The 14,971-nt window shown below is 49.6% G+C and overlaps 1 protein-coding gene and 1 pseudogene across 1 annotated transcript in view; one reads left to right on the top strand and one right to left on the bottom strand.

The window, feature by feature from the left end:
- The window catches only part of LOC101611340 (fer-1-like protein 4), a 43,860-nt gene extending 35,935 nt beyond the window's left edge, over nucleotides 1-7,925 (bottom strand). The window contains exons 1-14 of the mRNA XM_045157256.1: nucleotides 7,847-7,925; nucleotides 7,522-7,577; nucleotides 7,055-7,143; nucleotides 6,869-6,968; nucleotides 4,564-4,655; nucleotides 4,341-4,382; nucleotides 3,870-4,040; nucleotides 3,103-3,163; nucleotides 2,850-2,981; nucleotides 2,267-2,329; nucleotides 1,879-1,963; nucleotides 1,460-1,619; nucleotides 1,137-1,320; nucleotides 840-1,026 (exon numbers count right to left, since the gene is read on the bottom strand). Of these exons, the coding sequence (XP_045013191.1) occupies nucleotides 840-1,026; nucleotides 1,137-1,320; nucleotides 1,460-1,619; nucleotides 1,879-1,963; nucleotides 2,267-2,329; nucleotides 2,850-2,981; nucleotides 3,103-3,163; nucleotides 3,870-4,040; nucleotides 4,341-4,382; nucleotides 4,564-4,655; nucleotides 6,869-6,968; nucleotides 7,055-7,143; nucleotides 7,522-7,577; nucleotides 7,847-7,925 (1,501 nt within the window). The remainder of the gene's footprint in view (nucleotides 1-839; nucleotides 1,027-1,136; nucleotides 1,321-1,459; nucleotides 1,620-1,878; nucleotides 1,964-2,266; nucleotides 2,330-2,849; nucleotides 2,982-3,102; nucleotides 3,164-3,869; nucleotides 4,041-4,340; nucleotides 4,383-4,563; nucleotides 4,656-6,868; nucleotides 6,969-7,054; nucleotides 7,144-7,521; nucleotides 7,578-7,846) is intronic.
- A 2,161-nt stretch (nucleotides 7,926-10,086) lies between these two features.
- Nucleotides 10,087-10,948, top strand: LOC123462982 (annotated as a pseudogene).
- The last annotated feature ends 4,023 nt before the right edge of the window (nucleotides 10,949-14,971 follow it).

The raw sequence follows: 14,971 nt of genomic DNA on the forward strand, positions 1-14,971 counted from the left end.
GCCTTGGGTCTTCCCAGCCCCAGGATGGGAGTTTTGAAAGGGTGCAAGTCCGAGACCAAAGTAGCAGCAGACAGGTGGGACTTGGAATACCTCAAAACCCCGGGCAGATGGCTTAGCGGTTAAGGTGTTTGCCTGCAAAGCCTTATGACCTGGGTTTGATTTCCTAGCACCCACTTCAAGCCAACTGCGCAAAGTGGTGCATGTTATCTGGAGTACATTTGCAGTGGTTAGAGGCCCCGGTGCGCCCATTCTCTCTCTCCTTGAGAATAAATAAATATCTTGGGCGGGGGAGTGTTACTGAGGGCTGGAGAGATGGCTTAGCCCTTAGGGTGCTTGCCTGCGAAGCCTAAGGACCCTGGTTTGATTACCCAGATGCACAAGGTGGCGCACACCTGGCGCCCCCATTTTCTCCCTCTCTCAAATGAATGAACGAATTCGTAAATAAATAAATGAGCCGGGCGTGGTGAGCGCATGCCTTTAATCCCAGTCCTTGGGAGGCAGAGGTAGGTGGATGGCCGAAAGTTCGAGGCCAGCCTGAGTCTACCTAGTGAATTCCAGGTCAGCCTGAGCTAGAGTTGAGACCTTATCTGGAAAAACCTAAATAAATAAATAAATAAATAATGCGAGAAAGTACACAAATGAGAGTATTGCTGATTGGTGGGTGCATCCTGAGGGGCGGAGCCTAGGATGAGACCCAGGTACCGGAGTGACTAGGGTAAATGACTGGGGTGGAGTGGATTCTCGGCGTGTCCCTTCACTGGGATGGCGAGGATCTGTCTGGGGGTCCGGTGGGAAGACGGGGGGAGGAGGGCGGGGCGCGGAGCGGCTCCCTCGCTCACCCGCGCGGCTGGGGTTCGAGACCAGCCTCAGGTCCAGCGCGTGCGCGGCGAGCGGCGCGTCGGCGAGCGGGGCGTCGTCGCGCAGCTGCAGGCGGAGGGCGCGCGTGAGCGGCGGGAAGAGCTCCACGAAGCTCAGCTGCTCGTTCCACTCGGGCGCCGCCGTCTCGCCGCGCACCGACGTCTCACCCTGCGGGGCGGGGGTGTCAGCGCGGGCCGGAGACCCGAGCCGCGGCTGGGTGGGGGGCGGACGACGACTACGCGGCGGGGTGGGGGGTGGAGGGTGGGGGGGTGACTCACCTGCTGCCCCAGGAAGGACACGCGCACGTAGGGGTCCGGGGCCACGTGCCGGTCGTGCAGGGCGCGGGCCAGGCTGCCCAGGAGCCCCGGGCGCAGCGCGGGCAGACCCTCGGCGCGGTACAGGCGCACGCGCAGCCGCGCCCACGGCCGGTCGGCCCGCACCCCGCGCGGCAGGAGCAGGTTCCTAGGAGGAACCCCGATGCTGGGAAGCTGGACTGTCACTCAAGCCCCCAGCCCCTGCTCACCCAAGGCCATGCTCCCCATTCTCCTCTCCCACCTCTCACCCCGTCCCTCCTCCGCCGCCCCCCCCCCCACGCACTCACTTCTCGATATCCGAATTGGAGCCTGGGCTTGGGGGTGGTAATGGAGGGGGAAGGTCCCCGCGAGACCTCACGCACAAGGTGACCTTGACGAAGCCCTTGGTTCCCGCGCGAGTGTCTCGGGGGTCATGCAGAGGAGCCCACTTTTGGTAGAAGTGGCCATCTGGGTACGGAGGGACAGGCCAGGAGTTAGGGGGGGACACCCGTGGGGGGCACTGAGCAATCAGTCATAGGGCTGCTGATCGTAAAGTGGTTCCTGGCTGCCTTCAGAGGGAAGGGCGGGAGTGCAAGAAAGGTCAGCCTTTTCAAGCAACGGCTGTCTCAGAGGTTACTATCCAGGGGTTCACGGAGAGGAAATCGCTGTCCAGAGACCAATTTCTGGGGGTCCTTGCCTGCACAAATCAATAAGAAGGGTTCAGCACCTGGCTGGTCAAAGACGATGCCTAAATCCATCCTGAACGTTCCTATCCTGGTGGCCATAAATGGGAGGGTCTGTGAATGGAAAGCCTGAGAAAGAAAGAAAAGGGAGAAAGTACAAAACTAATTAATAAAGAAAAGAAAATAAATGGAATGAATTATCAACTAAAAAAATAAGATAAAAGAAAGAGGGAGAAAGATTGTTAGTCCTGGAGCTTTTGCGTTCCTCCCTACCTTCATAAGACAGTTCTACTTCATAGCACAGGCTAGCCTCAAACTTGTGGCGATCCTCCTGCCACAGTTTCCCGATCGCTGGCATTACAAGCCTGTGTCACCACGCTCAGCTGAGCGCCTCCCCTTTGCTAACAGAAACCTCTCCCCCACTCTCCTCACCGTGATCTCCAGCAACGAGTCTTGGAGGCGAAGCCGGGTCTCGTGAAATTCGAATAAGAAATACTGGGTTGAAGTGGGGGTTGAGAGAGGTTAGGCAGGTGAGAGGCTAGGCGTGAAGGATTCCACCATCTTGCCCAGACCCTTGCAAAGAAACTGGTCCTCTCCCTTCAACAACGTCTCATTGCTTTCCCTCAGCCTAGACAATCCTGCCTATCTATAGGCCTGACAACCCACCCAATTACACTCTAGGAACCGCCCCTCCCTCTTCCCTCCCTCCCTCCCTCCCTCCCTTCCTTCCTTCCTTCCTTCCTTTCTTCTTCTTTCTTTTCTTCTCCTCCTCCTCCTTCTCCTCCTTCTCCTCCTTCTCCTCCTTCTCCTCCTCTCCCCCCCTCCTCCTCTCCAGGTAAGGTCTCACTCTGGCCCAGGCTGACCTGGAATTCACTATGGAGTCTCAGGGTGACCTCGAACTCATGGCGATCCTCCTACCTCTGCCTCCCAAGTGCTGGGATTAAAGGCGTGCACCACCATGCCTGGCTCCCCTCCTTCCTTCTTAAGCCACCTTCCTTCTCGGGTTTGTGCCCACCTCGTTGTAGAATGGGCAGTTGGTCCCACGTTGTGTGGCGGTCACTCGGCGCTGATCCCCCACACGCACAGCTATGTAAGGGTTAATGTTGACTCCCACCAGTTTCTGGGCCTCAAGCACGGTGACTCCCACCTAAGGTGTGCAGAAAAGGGAAGACAGAAAGCCAGACCTGCCTGGGTAGGGAGAGGAATGAATGAGGGAACCTTTCAAAGAGGGGCTCGCCGAGGGTTAGAATGTGGCAGGAAAGCAGTACCTGGAAGTCCTGTGCTCTGGACACCTGGAAAGAGTCCCCTCGGGCCAAGCCTCGAACTCGGCTGTGGAGACGCTTAGGGTCAGCTCTGCTTCCCCACCCCCACCTTCCCACCGACACACACACACACACACACACACACACACACTTGAGTGACGCTAAGAATGAACACTTGCTGGGCATGGTGGCGCACACCTTTAATCCCAGCACTCTGGAGGCAGAGGTAGGAGGATCGCCATGAGTTCGAGGCCACCCTGAGACTACATAGCGAATTCTAGGTCAGCCTGAACTAGAATGAGTCCCTACCTTGGGACGGGGGAGGGGGGGGCGGGGGCGGGCATTGAATTCTCTTTCTCTGAAGTCTGGATTTTGAGTCGTTTGGGATTGCTTTGTCTTGCCTCCATCTCAAGCCTACAGGAAGAATCTCACTCATTCCTAGATACCTGAAGCCATTCATTTGCTCCACCAAAACTTAGTGAGCACCTACTATGTGCTGACATTGTTATAAGAACTAGGACAGTGCCACAAGCCACAAAATTTGCCCTCATCGCATTCCATCACAAACCACTGTGTGAGCCAGTATAGCTGAACTGAACTTTCTGATGAGTAAGTGACCCTTGATCCTGGGATATCCCACTGCCCTGGTGTTTGTGAGTATGGATGGGTGAGGGGCCGTGTGTGTGTGTGTGTGTGTGTGTGTGTGTGTGTGTGTGTGAAAGAGACTGACTCAGCACAGGCTGTGAGAGCAGGTACCTGTGGGCTCTAGTTACCTCTTGAGGGGGCTGAACACTACCCCAGAAAGCTCCACATCAGGCTCATCCTCCAGTTCCAGCTCCAACTCCAGCTCCAGTTCATTCTCTTCATCGTCCCGTGCAGCGAGGCTTCTCGCTAGCCTATGGCCCAGAGCCACAGTCCGCCGCTCCAGCCGGGCCTCCCCAGGCCTGACAGGAAAGGTTCTCTTTCAAGGAACGTGCCTAGGATCTGTGCCGGGAACCCCTTACCTTTGTTGACCTTAGGACTGACCTTTGAACCTTTAAACTGACCCCGGTGATCCTAGGACCGGACCTGTAACTCTGTAACCACTTGAATTCCAGAACTGACTTCCTAATTCCAGGACTGACCTCTGACCCTGTAATTGAGTCAGTCCCAAACCCCCAACCCTGAGACTAAAACCATGTCACTCACTGATTCCTAACCCCAAGACTGACCCCAGTGACCCTAAGTCACCCCCACATACTTACTCCAGCTCCTGGAAGCCCACATTGGGGATGATCAGCTCTGCGCTGGGAGGAGGAGAGAAGGAGTGAGGGGCTCAGGCCTGACTAGAACTGCACCCTGGCTGCCGTGGGTTCAAGGGTCACAGTGTCCAGAAGGTCCAGAATGGAACTGGGTGCTGCTTTCCTCTTTCCAGGGACAGTCTGGGCTATGGCCACTAAGCTTTGCTTAGGTGGCTAGGCAGGTTACCTGTCGCGGTTGGGTGTCCCAAAGTCTTCCTCTGCCCAGACTCCAGCAGCTCCCTCAGGGGGCTGATACTTCAAGTCAAGCTCTACCTGGATCTGAAAGCAGACCTAGTGTCCCCTAGGGCCCTTCATACTGTCCTGGGGCTAAGGACCCTAAGGATAAAGCCTTTTGTTCCAACTATAAATAGAGACCCTTGTGGCCTGCATCTATAGCGACTTGATCATCTCTGATTATCAATAATTTTAATAATCACAAGCTTTTATTTTTTTATATATATTTATTTATTTGTTTGTTTTCAAGGTAGGGTCTCACTCTAGGCCCAGTGACCTGAAACTCACTCTGTAACCCCAGGCTGGCCATGAATTTATAGTGATCCTCCTACCTCTGACTCCGATGTGCATCATCACATTGGCTTTATTCACAACTTTTTTTTTTTCCGGTTTTCCTTTCTTTCTTTTTAAAAATATATTTTATTTATTTATTTGAGAGAGAGAATAGGTGTGCCAGGGGTTCTAGCCACTTCAAACGAACTCCAGACACATGTGCCACCTTGTACATATGGCTTATGTGGGTTCTGAGGAGTTGAACCTAGTCCTTAGGCTTCGAAGGCAAGTGCATTACCTGCTAAGCCACCTCTCCAGCCCGTTTCTGTTTTTTTTGAGGTAGGGTCTACCTCTAGCCCAGGCTAACCTGGAATTCTCTATGTAGCCTCAGGCTGGCCTTGAATTCATGGCAATCTTCCTACCTCTGCCTCCAGAGTGCTGGGATTAAAAATATATGCAACCTTTCAAAAAATATTTTTATGCTAGGCATGATGGCACATGCCTTTAATCCCAGCACTCAGGAGGCAGAAGTAGGAGGATCACTGTGAGTTTGAGGCCACCCTGAGACTACATAGTGAATTCCAGGTCAGCCTGGGCAAGAGTGAGACCCTATGTCAAAAAAACAAAATAAGGGCTGGAGAGATGGCTTAGCGGTTAAGCGCTTGCCTGTGAAGCCCAAGGACCCCGGTTCGAGGCTTGGTTCCCCAGGTCCCACGTTAGCCAGATGCACAAGGGGGCGCACGCGTCTGGAGTTCGTTTGCAGTGCTGGAAGCCCTGGTGCGCCCATTCTCTCTCTCTCCCTCTATCTGTCTTTCTCTCTATGTCTGTCGCTCTCAAATAAATAAATAAATAATGAACAACAACAAAAAAAAATTAAAAAAAAAAAACAAAATAAGTGTTTTTAGGTCAAGTGTGGTGGCGCATGCCTTTAATCCCAGCACTTGGGAGGCAGAGGTAGGAGGCTTTCTGTGAGTTCAAGGCCACTCTGAGACTACATAGTGAATTCCTGGTCAGCCTGGGCTGCAGCAAGACCTATCTCAACATTTGATCTGACTTCACATTATTTAAGTGGGAAATTGCATAGAGATACTAAATAACTTGTCCAAGTTCTCAGATAGGAGGTAGCAGATCTGAGATTTGACTTCCTGTGAAATACCAGGAAAATCCAGCCAAGTTCATCTGTGTGACTGTGTATGTGTGTATTATTTGTGTTCTGGTGTGTATGGGTATATGTGTAGGTTTTTGTGCACATGTGTGCACAAGCATATGAAGGTCAAAGGGCAACCTTTAGTGTCATGGTTAGGAATCCATCTTTTTTTTTTTAATTTTTAGACATGGTCTTTCATTGGTCTGAAGCCTGCTTATTAGGTTGGCCAGCAAATCTCAGGAATGCTGTTGTCTCTGCCTCTTCAGCACTGGGATTACAAGTACATGCCACCATGCCAGGCATTTTTATATGGATTCTGGAGACCAAACTCAGGTCCTCATGCTCCCCAAACAAGCTCATACTGAGCTAACTCCATAACCCCTGGGTTCATCTTTCTTTCTAACAACAAATAAGCCTGCAGGGCATGGCAACGCATGCCTTTAATCCCAGCACTCCTGAGTCAGAGGTAGGAGAATCACAATGAGTTCGAGGCCACCCTGAGACCATAGTGAGTTCCAGGTGAACCTAGACTCTCCCTCAAAAAAAAACAAAACAAAACAACAACAACAAAAAAGTGAGCCTACACCACCCTTAAGCCTCAAAGCTGAACCTGCTTCTGGCCATGAAGGGGTCTTCAGTAGAAGGAGCCTAGACTGGGGAGACTTGTTGCCACTCCTTTCTGGCTCTTGAGTTTCCCCCTGAGTTAAATGGAAGCTTCTATGCAAGGGTGCCCAATCCTTTGACATATGCATGTGGCCCCATGGACCACAAGTTGGACATGCCTGATAGGGGGAATCTTAGGTTTGGGGATGGCAGACTATCAGTTGGTGGGACTTACTGGGGACACTCGCAATTTCTCATCCACTAGGGCCTCCCGCAGCACCAGATGCCCAGTACTCTGGAGCTGCTGCAAGGAGATCACCAGGGTTCCAAGAGACCTAGAAGAATGGAAAGGGGCAGGGCAGAAGAGGGACCCAGGCGAATAGCACCAAGCCACCCAGAGGCCTTCCCCAGCCATACTCACCTGGGGCTGAACACACGGCTGCAGTTGACCACCTGCACAGACAGACTCTCCCCAGACAGTGGAGCCCCGTAATGGGGCCATCGGAACAGCTGAGGCAAGGAGGAAGCTGTGGTACCCAGTGCTGGGCTGACCCTGACCCTGATCCAGAGCCTGTTTCTAACCTTGAACTAGAAACCAATCCTCCAGACCTGAGGCAGCCGTAGGACGGATCTCTGGAATCCAGCCCTTCAACATGAGGTGGACTCTAAACTAGGACTGACCTGGGGCTCACCACCAATCACAAAGTAATCTCCTCAAGTCTTGGGACTGTGTTGTCTTAAACTCAGGTCTGACATCCCAAACCTGAGAAACACTCCACTTCCAGAGAACACACCTGTTCGCGTCCAAGAACGAGACCCTTTGCCCCAGAATGAACCCGGAAAGGAGACAGACTGGTTTCTCCCCATCCAGAAGCTATCTGTACTGACCTCACTGACATCTGCTTCTTGGCCACAGTGAATTTTCCTTGTTTTCTGGGTGAAACCTATTCAGAACAGAAGCTTGTCATTTGTCAGCCCCTCTGTACACAGCCTCTCCACCCTTAGTCCAATCTCTAGTCCCTAGAGAAAAGTAGAAGATAGGATGGAAAAGAAGCAGAGGGTTGAAGATATCAGGTAGAGGAGAAGTGAGACAGGCTATGGAGATGGCCAGGATTTAAGGTGGAGGTCCAGGGAATGAAGATCCCAGAGCTCCCCAATTCCAAAAAAAAAAAAAAAAAAAAAATTTTTTTTTGAGTATCCATGCAAATCTCACCACGAAAGCTGAGCCTCACTTGTCGGTCATGGGTGCCCGGCAGCCCTGTTAGGCGTCTCACACACACTGTCAGAGCCATGGTCCCACCGGCACTGGCGCTCTCTCTCTCTCTCTCTCTCTCTCTCTCTCTGCTCACTTGCCCTCCTGCCCACCTGAGTTGCCCATGACTCACTGGACTCACCCAGCAGGTTCAGCAATCCCTGCCCTTAAGTCAAACACACAGCCAGCAGGCCTGGAGGTCATGGGTGGAGAAGGAGGGAGCACTGAGAGGTAAGAGTAAGGTCCGAGTGGTCAGCACAGTCTCTCTGCCTGCACTAACTGCAAGCTGACAAGATGCTTAGCCTTGATCCCGTCCCTATGCAGTGGGAGCTGGAATAGGGTGAGAATGGAAAAGACAGGACCACAGTCTGCTCCTTGCTAGTCTATGGGGCCTCAGGGTCACAGACATCATGCTATTTTTTTAAAAATATTTTATTTATTTATTTATTTTTGGCTGTTTGAGGTAGGGTCTCGCTCTAGCCCAGGCTGACCTAAATTTCACTATGTAGTCTCAGGTTGCCCTTGAACTCACAGCGATCCTCCTACCTCTGCCTCCCCAGTGCTGGGAATAAAGGTGTACGCCACCATGCCCGGCTCAAAAATATTTTATTTATTTGCATGCAGAGAAAAAGAGCTAAAGAGAGAAAGTGGGCACACCAGGGCCTCCAGCTACTGCAAAGAAACTCCAGATGCATGTATCACTCTGTGGCAGATTGAACCTGGGTCATTAGGCCTTGTAGGTAAGCATCCGAACTGCTGAACCATTTCTCCAGCCCTCGTGTTATTATTTTTGTTTGTTTTTGGATTTTCTTTTTTATAATTATTTATTTATTTATTTTGAGAATGACAGACAAAGAGAGAAAGAGGCAGATGGAGATAGAGAATGGGCGCACCAGGGCCTCTAGCCACTGCAAACGAAGTCCAGATGCATGCACCCCCTTGTGCATCTGGCTAACGTGGGTCCTGGTAAGTCGAGCCTCGAACTGGGGTCCTTAGGCTTCACAGGCAAGTGTTTAACCGCTAAGCCCTCTCTCCAGCCCAGGCTGACCTGGAATTCATTATGAAGTGGTCTCGAACTCACAGTGATCTTCCTACCTCTACCTCCCCAGTGCTGAGATTAAAGATGGTCACCACTACACCTGGCCCTCATGTTATTTCTTATTCATCTCTGTATTCTCAATGCCCAGTTCAGGATGTAGTTCATGGGTAGACCCTCAAAACATTGATCAGAATCCAGTGTGTTAGCCCACACTGGCAATCCCAGCACTTGGGAGGATGAGGCAGGAAGAGCTCATGATGAAAGCCAGCCTGAGCTACATAGTGAGACCTTGTCTCAAAATTAAACTAAAACAACAACAAAAAACATTATCTGGGGCTGGAGAGATGGCTTAGCGGTTAAGCGCTTGCCTGTGAAGCCTAAGGATCCCGGTTCGAGGCTCGGTTCCCCAGGTCCCACGTTAGCCAGATGCACAAGGGGGCGCACACGTCTGGAGTTCATTTGCAGAGGCTGGAAGCCCTGGCACGCCCATTCTCTCTCTCTCCCTCTGTCTTTCTCTCTGTGTCTGTCGCTCTCAAATAAATAAATAATTAATTAAAAAATAAATTAAAAAAAACTTATTTTCAAAAAAAAAAAAAACATTATCTGAGAAAATCACAGAAGTAAAAAATGATGCATGCACCGGCAGTTCGTTTGCAGTGGCTGGAAACGCTGATGCATTCATTCATTCTCTCTCTCTAATATAGAAATAAATAAAAATAAAATATTTTTTAAAAAGAAGGGTTGGAGAAATGACTTAGTTAGTCTCTTGCCTGTGAAGCCTAAGGACTCATGTTTGACTCTCCAGGTCCTGAGATACACACGGTGACACAAGGGTGTAAGGTCACACATGTGCACAAGGTGGTGGCGTACGCATCTGGAGTGTGATTGCAGTGGCTGGAGGCCCTGATGTACCAATTCTCCCTCTCTCTCTCTGTCTCTCTCTCTCTCTCTGTCTCATAAGAAAATTATAAAGTAAAAAGGAAATAACACACCACAGTTACCATCACAATAAGAAAGGGTCAGGACTAGGGAATCCTTGAAGAGAAAGGGCAGGGACAGAGGAAGTTGATTAAAGTGAGCTTTCAGGACTGAAGTTGTGATCAGGGACAGCACATAGACAATGGAAAGAGATGAAGGGCACCTCTCACTCAATGCTGCCGTCATGGTGTTCCGGAGCTCCATAGTGGTTGGCCAGGTTGCCTATGTCTCCTCTGAGCCTCATGCCAAAAAGCAGGTCATGACTGTTGATGTGACTGATCAGAATAGGGCTTTGGTGGATGGAGGCTGCACCCGGGTAAGAAGGCAGGCCATGCCTTCCAAGTGCATGCAGCTCACTGACGTCACGTTAAGTTCCTGTACAGTGCCCACGCCCAACGTAAGTATGTGTGAAAAGCCTGGGAGAAGGCAGATATCAGTACTAAGTGGGCCGCCACAAGATGGACCAAGAAGATTGAAGCCAGAGAAAGGAAAGCCAAGAGGACAGATTTTGATCATTTTGAAGTCATGAGGAACAGAATAATCAAGAATGAGGGCTGGAGAGATGGCTTAGCGGTTAAGCGCTTGCCTGTGAAGCCTGAGGACCCCGGTTCGAGGCTCGATTCTCCAGGACCCACGTTAGCCAGATGCACAAGGGGGCACATGCATCTGGAGTTCGGTTTGCAGTGGCTGGAGGCCCTGGCATGCCCATTCTCTCTCTCTCTCTCTCTATCTGCCTCTTTCTCTCTCTCTCTCACTGTCACTCTCAAATAAGTAAAAATAAACGAAAAATAAAAATAAAAGAATGAAATTAAGAAATTTCAGAGAGCAGCTATCTTGAAAACTCCCAAACAAAAGCTCCTGTGGCTAAGGCCACCATCCCAGCTGTAGTGGCGGTGGCCACTAAAGCTAAAGTCCCGCAAAGAAGTGGACAGCTGCAGCCCAGAAGGCCCTGACCAGAAAGTCAGAAGGCCCCACCTCCCAAAGGTCAGAAGGGTCAGAAGGCCCCAGCCCAGAAAGCCATTGCTCCAAAGGCATCTGGCAAATAAGCATAAGAGGCATTAAAAGGAATAAAGGTTCTTTTTGAAAAAAAGAAAAGAGCTGGGCGTGGTGGCACACGCCTTTAATCCCAGCACTCGGGAGGCAGAGGTACAAGGATCACTGTTGAGTTCGAGGCCAGCCTGAGACTACATAGTGAATTCCAGGTCAGCCTGGGCTAGAGTGAGAACCTACTTCCAAAAAAGCACACGTGCACGCACGCACACACACACAACAAAAGAAAAAAGAAAAAGGAAGAAATGAAGGGCGTGTTCTGGAACATAGGGTTTGTTCAGCTTGGCTGGGATACAAGGAATGCAGCAGCAGCAGCAGATAAGATTGAGGGTCAGAATAACTGGCCCTTGTTACAGGATTCTGTTAGACATGGCTCTTCTGTGTGCTTCAGCTTTTCCATCCCAGTGTTGAAGTTGAGGGACTGAGGGTGTAGTTCAGGTGGTAGCATGCATGACCCCAATATATATATATATATATATATATATATATATATATATATATATATATATGTGTGTACATACACACACACACACACACATATATGTATGTATATATATATAAAACTAATTTTTACAGACTATTTCCGGTGCTAGGGAGGTGGAGAATCAAAAATTCAGAATCAGGGCTGGAGAGGTTTGCTTAGTGGTTAAGGCACTTGCCTGAAAAGCCTAAAGACCTGGGTTTGATTCCCCAGTACCCACCTAAAGCCAGATGAACAAAGAGGCGAATGCACATAGAGTTTATTTGCAGTGGCTGGAGACTCTGGTGTGTCCAGAATCATTCTTATCCTCAGCTACAAAAGTTTAAGACCAGCCTAAGCTACAGAAGACACTGTCCCTACACACTCTCCTCACACAGTCAAAAAACTCCACAGCATTTGGTTTTCAAGGTAGGAACTCACCCTAGCCCAGGCTGACCTGGAATTCACTATATAGTCTCAGGCTGGCCCTGAACGATCCTCCTGCCTCTGCCTCCTGAGTGCTGAGATTAGAAGTGAAACCACCATGCCTGGCTTAAATATATATTTACAGGCAAGCCCAACAGACTGCCTTTTTTGTTTTGTTTTGTTTTTGTTTTTTGAGGTAGGGTCTCACTCTAGCACAGGCTGACCGGATCCTCCTACCTCTGCCTCCTGAGTGGTGGGATGAAAGGCATGCGCCATCATGCCTGGTTCAGACTGCCTTTTTTTTATGTAAGAGTGACAGAAAGGAGGGAAAGAAAATTGGCATGCCAAGGCCTCCAGGAACTGCAGTCGAACTCCAGAGTGCGCCCCCTTGTGAACACGGGCAGCCTTGCATGCTTGCGTCACTGTCTGTCTGGCTTATGTGGGACCTGAAGAGTCGAACATGAGTCCTTAGGTTTTGCAGGTAAGCACCTTAACTGCTAAGTCACCTCTCCAGTCCTTAAGTATATTCTTTTTTATTTATTTGCAAGGAGAGAGAACAAGACGGAGAGAATGGGTGCGCCAGGGCCTCTAGCCACTGCAAATTTCAGATAAGTGTGCCACTTTGTGCATCTGGCTTTATGTGGGTGCTCAGGGGGTCTAATGCAGAAGAAGTGGTGGAAAGAATATAAGAGCCAAAGGAAGGGTAGGACTCCTTACAGTGTGCTCCCCCCAGACACAAAATGGCCTGGAGATCCATGACCTCACAGTGCCTGACACTACCTATACAAGATCATCATAATAGGAGGAAAAGATCATGACATCAAGATGAAAGAGAGACTTATTGAGAGGGGGAGGGGATAGATGGAGAGGAGAGTTTCAAAAGGGGAAGTGGGAGGAGGGATGGAATTACCATGGGATATTGTTTATAATCATAGAAGTTGTCAATAAAAAAAAAATCACTGGTGCTTACAAAAATTACAGTTCTAGCACCTTTGTTCCTGATCACATGTTCACATATGTGTGAACTTTAACACCCTCAAGCATGACTCAGTGCCCCGCACAGGGTAAATTTGCCAAGGATTATGACTGCTTTGGGAGTAAGCTGCATTAGGCCCTCAGTGATGTGGGGGCCTTGTTTTTATCTTCATACTCCATGCAGGTGATAGAGATCTAAGTTGAGGGCTGGAGAGTTGGATCAGTGGTTAAAAGCACTTGCTTCAAAGCCTGACAGCCTGGGTTCAGTTCCCCAGGACCCACATAAAGCCAGATGCACCAAGTTGCCCATGAATCTGGAGCTCGTGTGCAGTGGTGGCAGGAGACCCTGGAGCATCTATTCTCTCTCTATCTCAAATAAACAAACACATATTTTTTAAATTTTTTATTTGAGACACAGAGAGGGAGAGAAACAGAGAAAGAATGGGTACACCAGGGCCTCCTGCCAACACTGCATACAAACTCCAGACACATGTGCTACCGTATGCATCTGGCTTATGTGGAACCTGGAAAACTGCTAAGCCATCTCTCCAGCCCAAATAAAATATTTAAAGGGTGAGAGAGAGAAATTTAAGTTGAAAATCATTTTTATGAAGTAGGAGAACTAAAGGAAAATGCTTTAGTTTTTGCCTTCTCAAGTATGCAGCATTTAAAAATCATTACTAATGGTTACTGGGGGTGGAAAGGCCTAAGTAAGGTCAAGGGAAGAGATTGAGTAAAGGAAGGGTAGGGGGAGGGTTAATCAAAATTTAAGATGTGGGCTGGAGAGATGGCTTAGCGGTTAAGCGCTTGCCTGTGAAGTCTAAGGACCCCGGTTCGAGGCTCGGTTCCCCAGGTCCCACGTTAGCCAGATGCACAAGGGGGCGCACACGTCTGGAGTTCGTTTGCAGAGGCTGGAAGCCCTGGCGCGCCCATTCTCTCTCTCTCCCTCTATCTGTCTTTCTCTCTGTGTCTGTCGCTCTCAAATAAATAAAAATTAAAAAATAAAAAGAATAAAAATGTTATGAATAAGCTATATGGAAACCTACTTTTTGGATAATGGCACACCCAGAAGCCATAGATTGTTACTAGAAAAAAATTCAGTGTCAGGAATGGAATACTGTCCAGTGAATTTTTGGCCAGGGAGGTCCCTGATGCCCCAAAAACATTGGTTATTGCCAAGACTCTTGGTTTTCCACCAGGAATAGGTGGTAAGACCCTATTACTGAAGACTCCACATGCTTGTGCTTCAAGGTCACTGAAAAATCAAGCTGAGCTGAAAACCTCCTCCCTGTAGACCAGCTGACAGAAAGCTGGAAAACGCTGCATAGCATGCAGCCCGATGGGAGACAGAAGTCATCAGCAGTGAGAACAGCGGGCACTGCAAGTCCCAACTTTGGCCAGCTAGGCCAAATGAGCCAACAGGTGCAATAGTGCCACGTCTGTTCTGGGGAAACCAACTGCTCTCTAACTGGACTGGAAGCCTTCTCCAAGGGACAGAATACATGCCTGGTACTAAAAACCTCATCAAAAGCCTGTGGCAGGGGATGTCATGAGCCTTAGGAATGTAACACCTGCTCTTGTCTGCCTTAATGCTCACCAAAATGCCCTGTAAACACAACACTTATCATTCATACCCACATATTAATGCTACTCTCATTTTTGATTAGAGAAGCTTCTCTTTTCAGATGGTGGTGACCACTGGGATGACCCAAAAGGCACTATAGTGCTGAGAAGTGACAAGAGTATTCAGCACTGAAACATCTCTATCACACCTTCCAAGGCTTATGGCCCATTGCAGGAGAGGTGGTGGAAAAAATGTAAGAACTAAGGGATGGGTAGGGCTGCTTACAATGCACTTGTCCACACAGAAACTGGCCTGGATATCCATGACCTCTCAGTGCCTAGAAGTACCTTCACATGACCCTCATAATAGGAGGAAAAGATGATGACATCAAAATAAAAGAGAGACTAGGACTGGAGAGATAGCTTAGCAGTTAAAGGTGTTTGCCTGCAAAGCCAAAGGATCCCAGTTTGACACTCCCTAGGACCCACGTAAGCCAGATGTACAAGGGGGCACATGCATCTGGAGTTCGTTTGCAGTCCCTGGTGGCCCTGGCGTTCCTATTCTCTCTCTCTCCCTCTTTCTCTCTCTGAAATA

The sequence above is a fragment of the Jaculus jaculus genome, chromosome 8, assembly GCF_020740685.1.
Source record: "Jaculus jaculus isolate mJacJac1 chromosome 8, mJacJac1.mat.Y.cur, whole genome shotgun sequence".
NCBI classification, from domain to species: Eukaryota; Metazoa; Chordata; class Mammalia; order Rodentia; family Dipodidae; genus Jaculus; species Jaculus jaculus.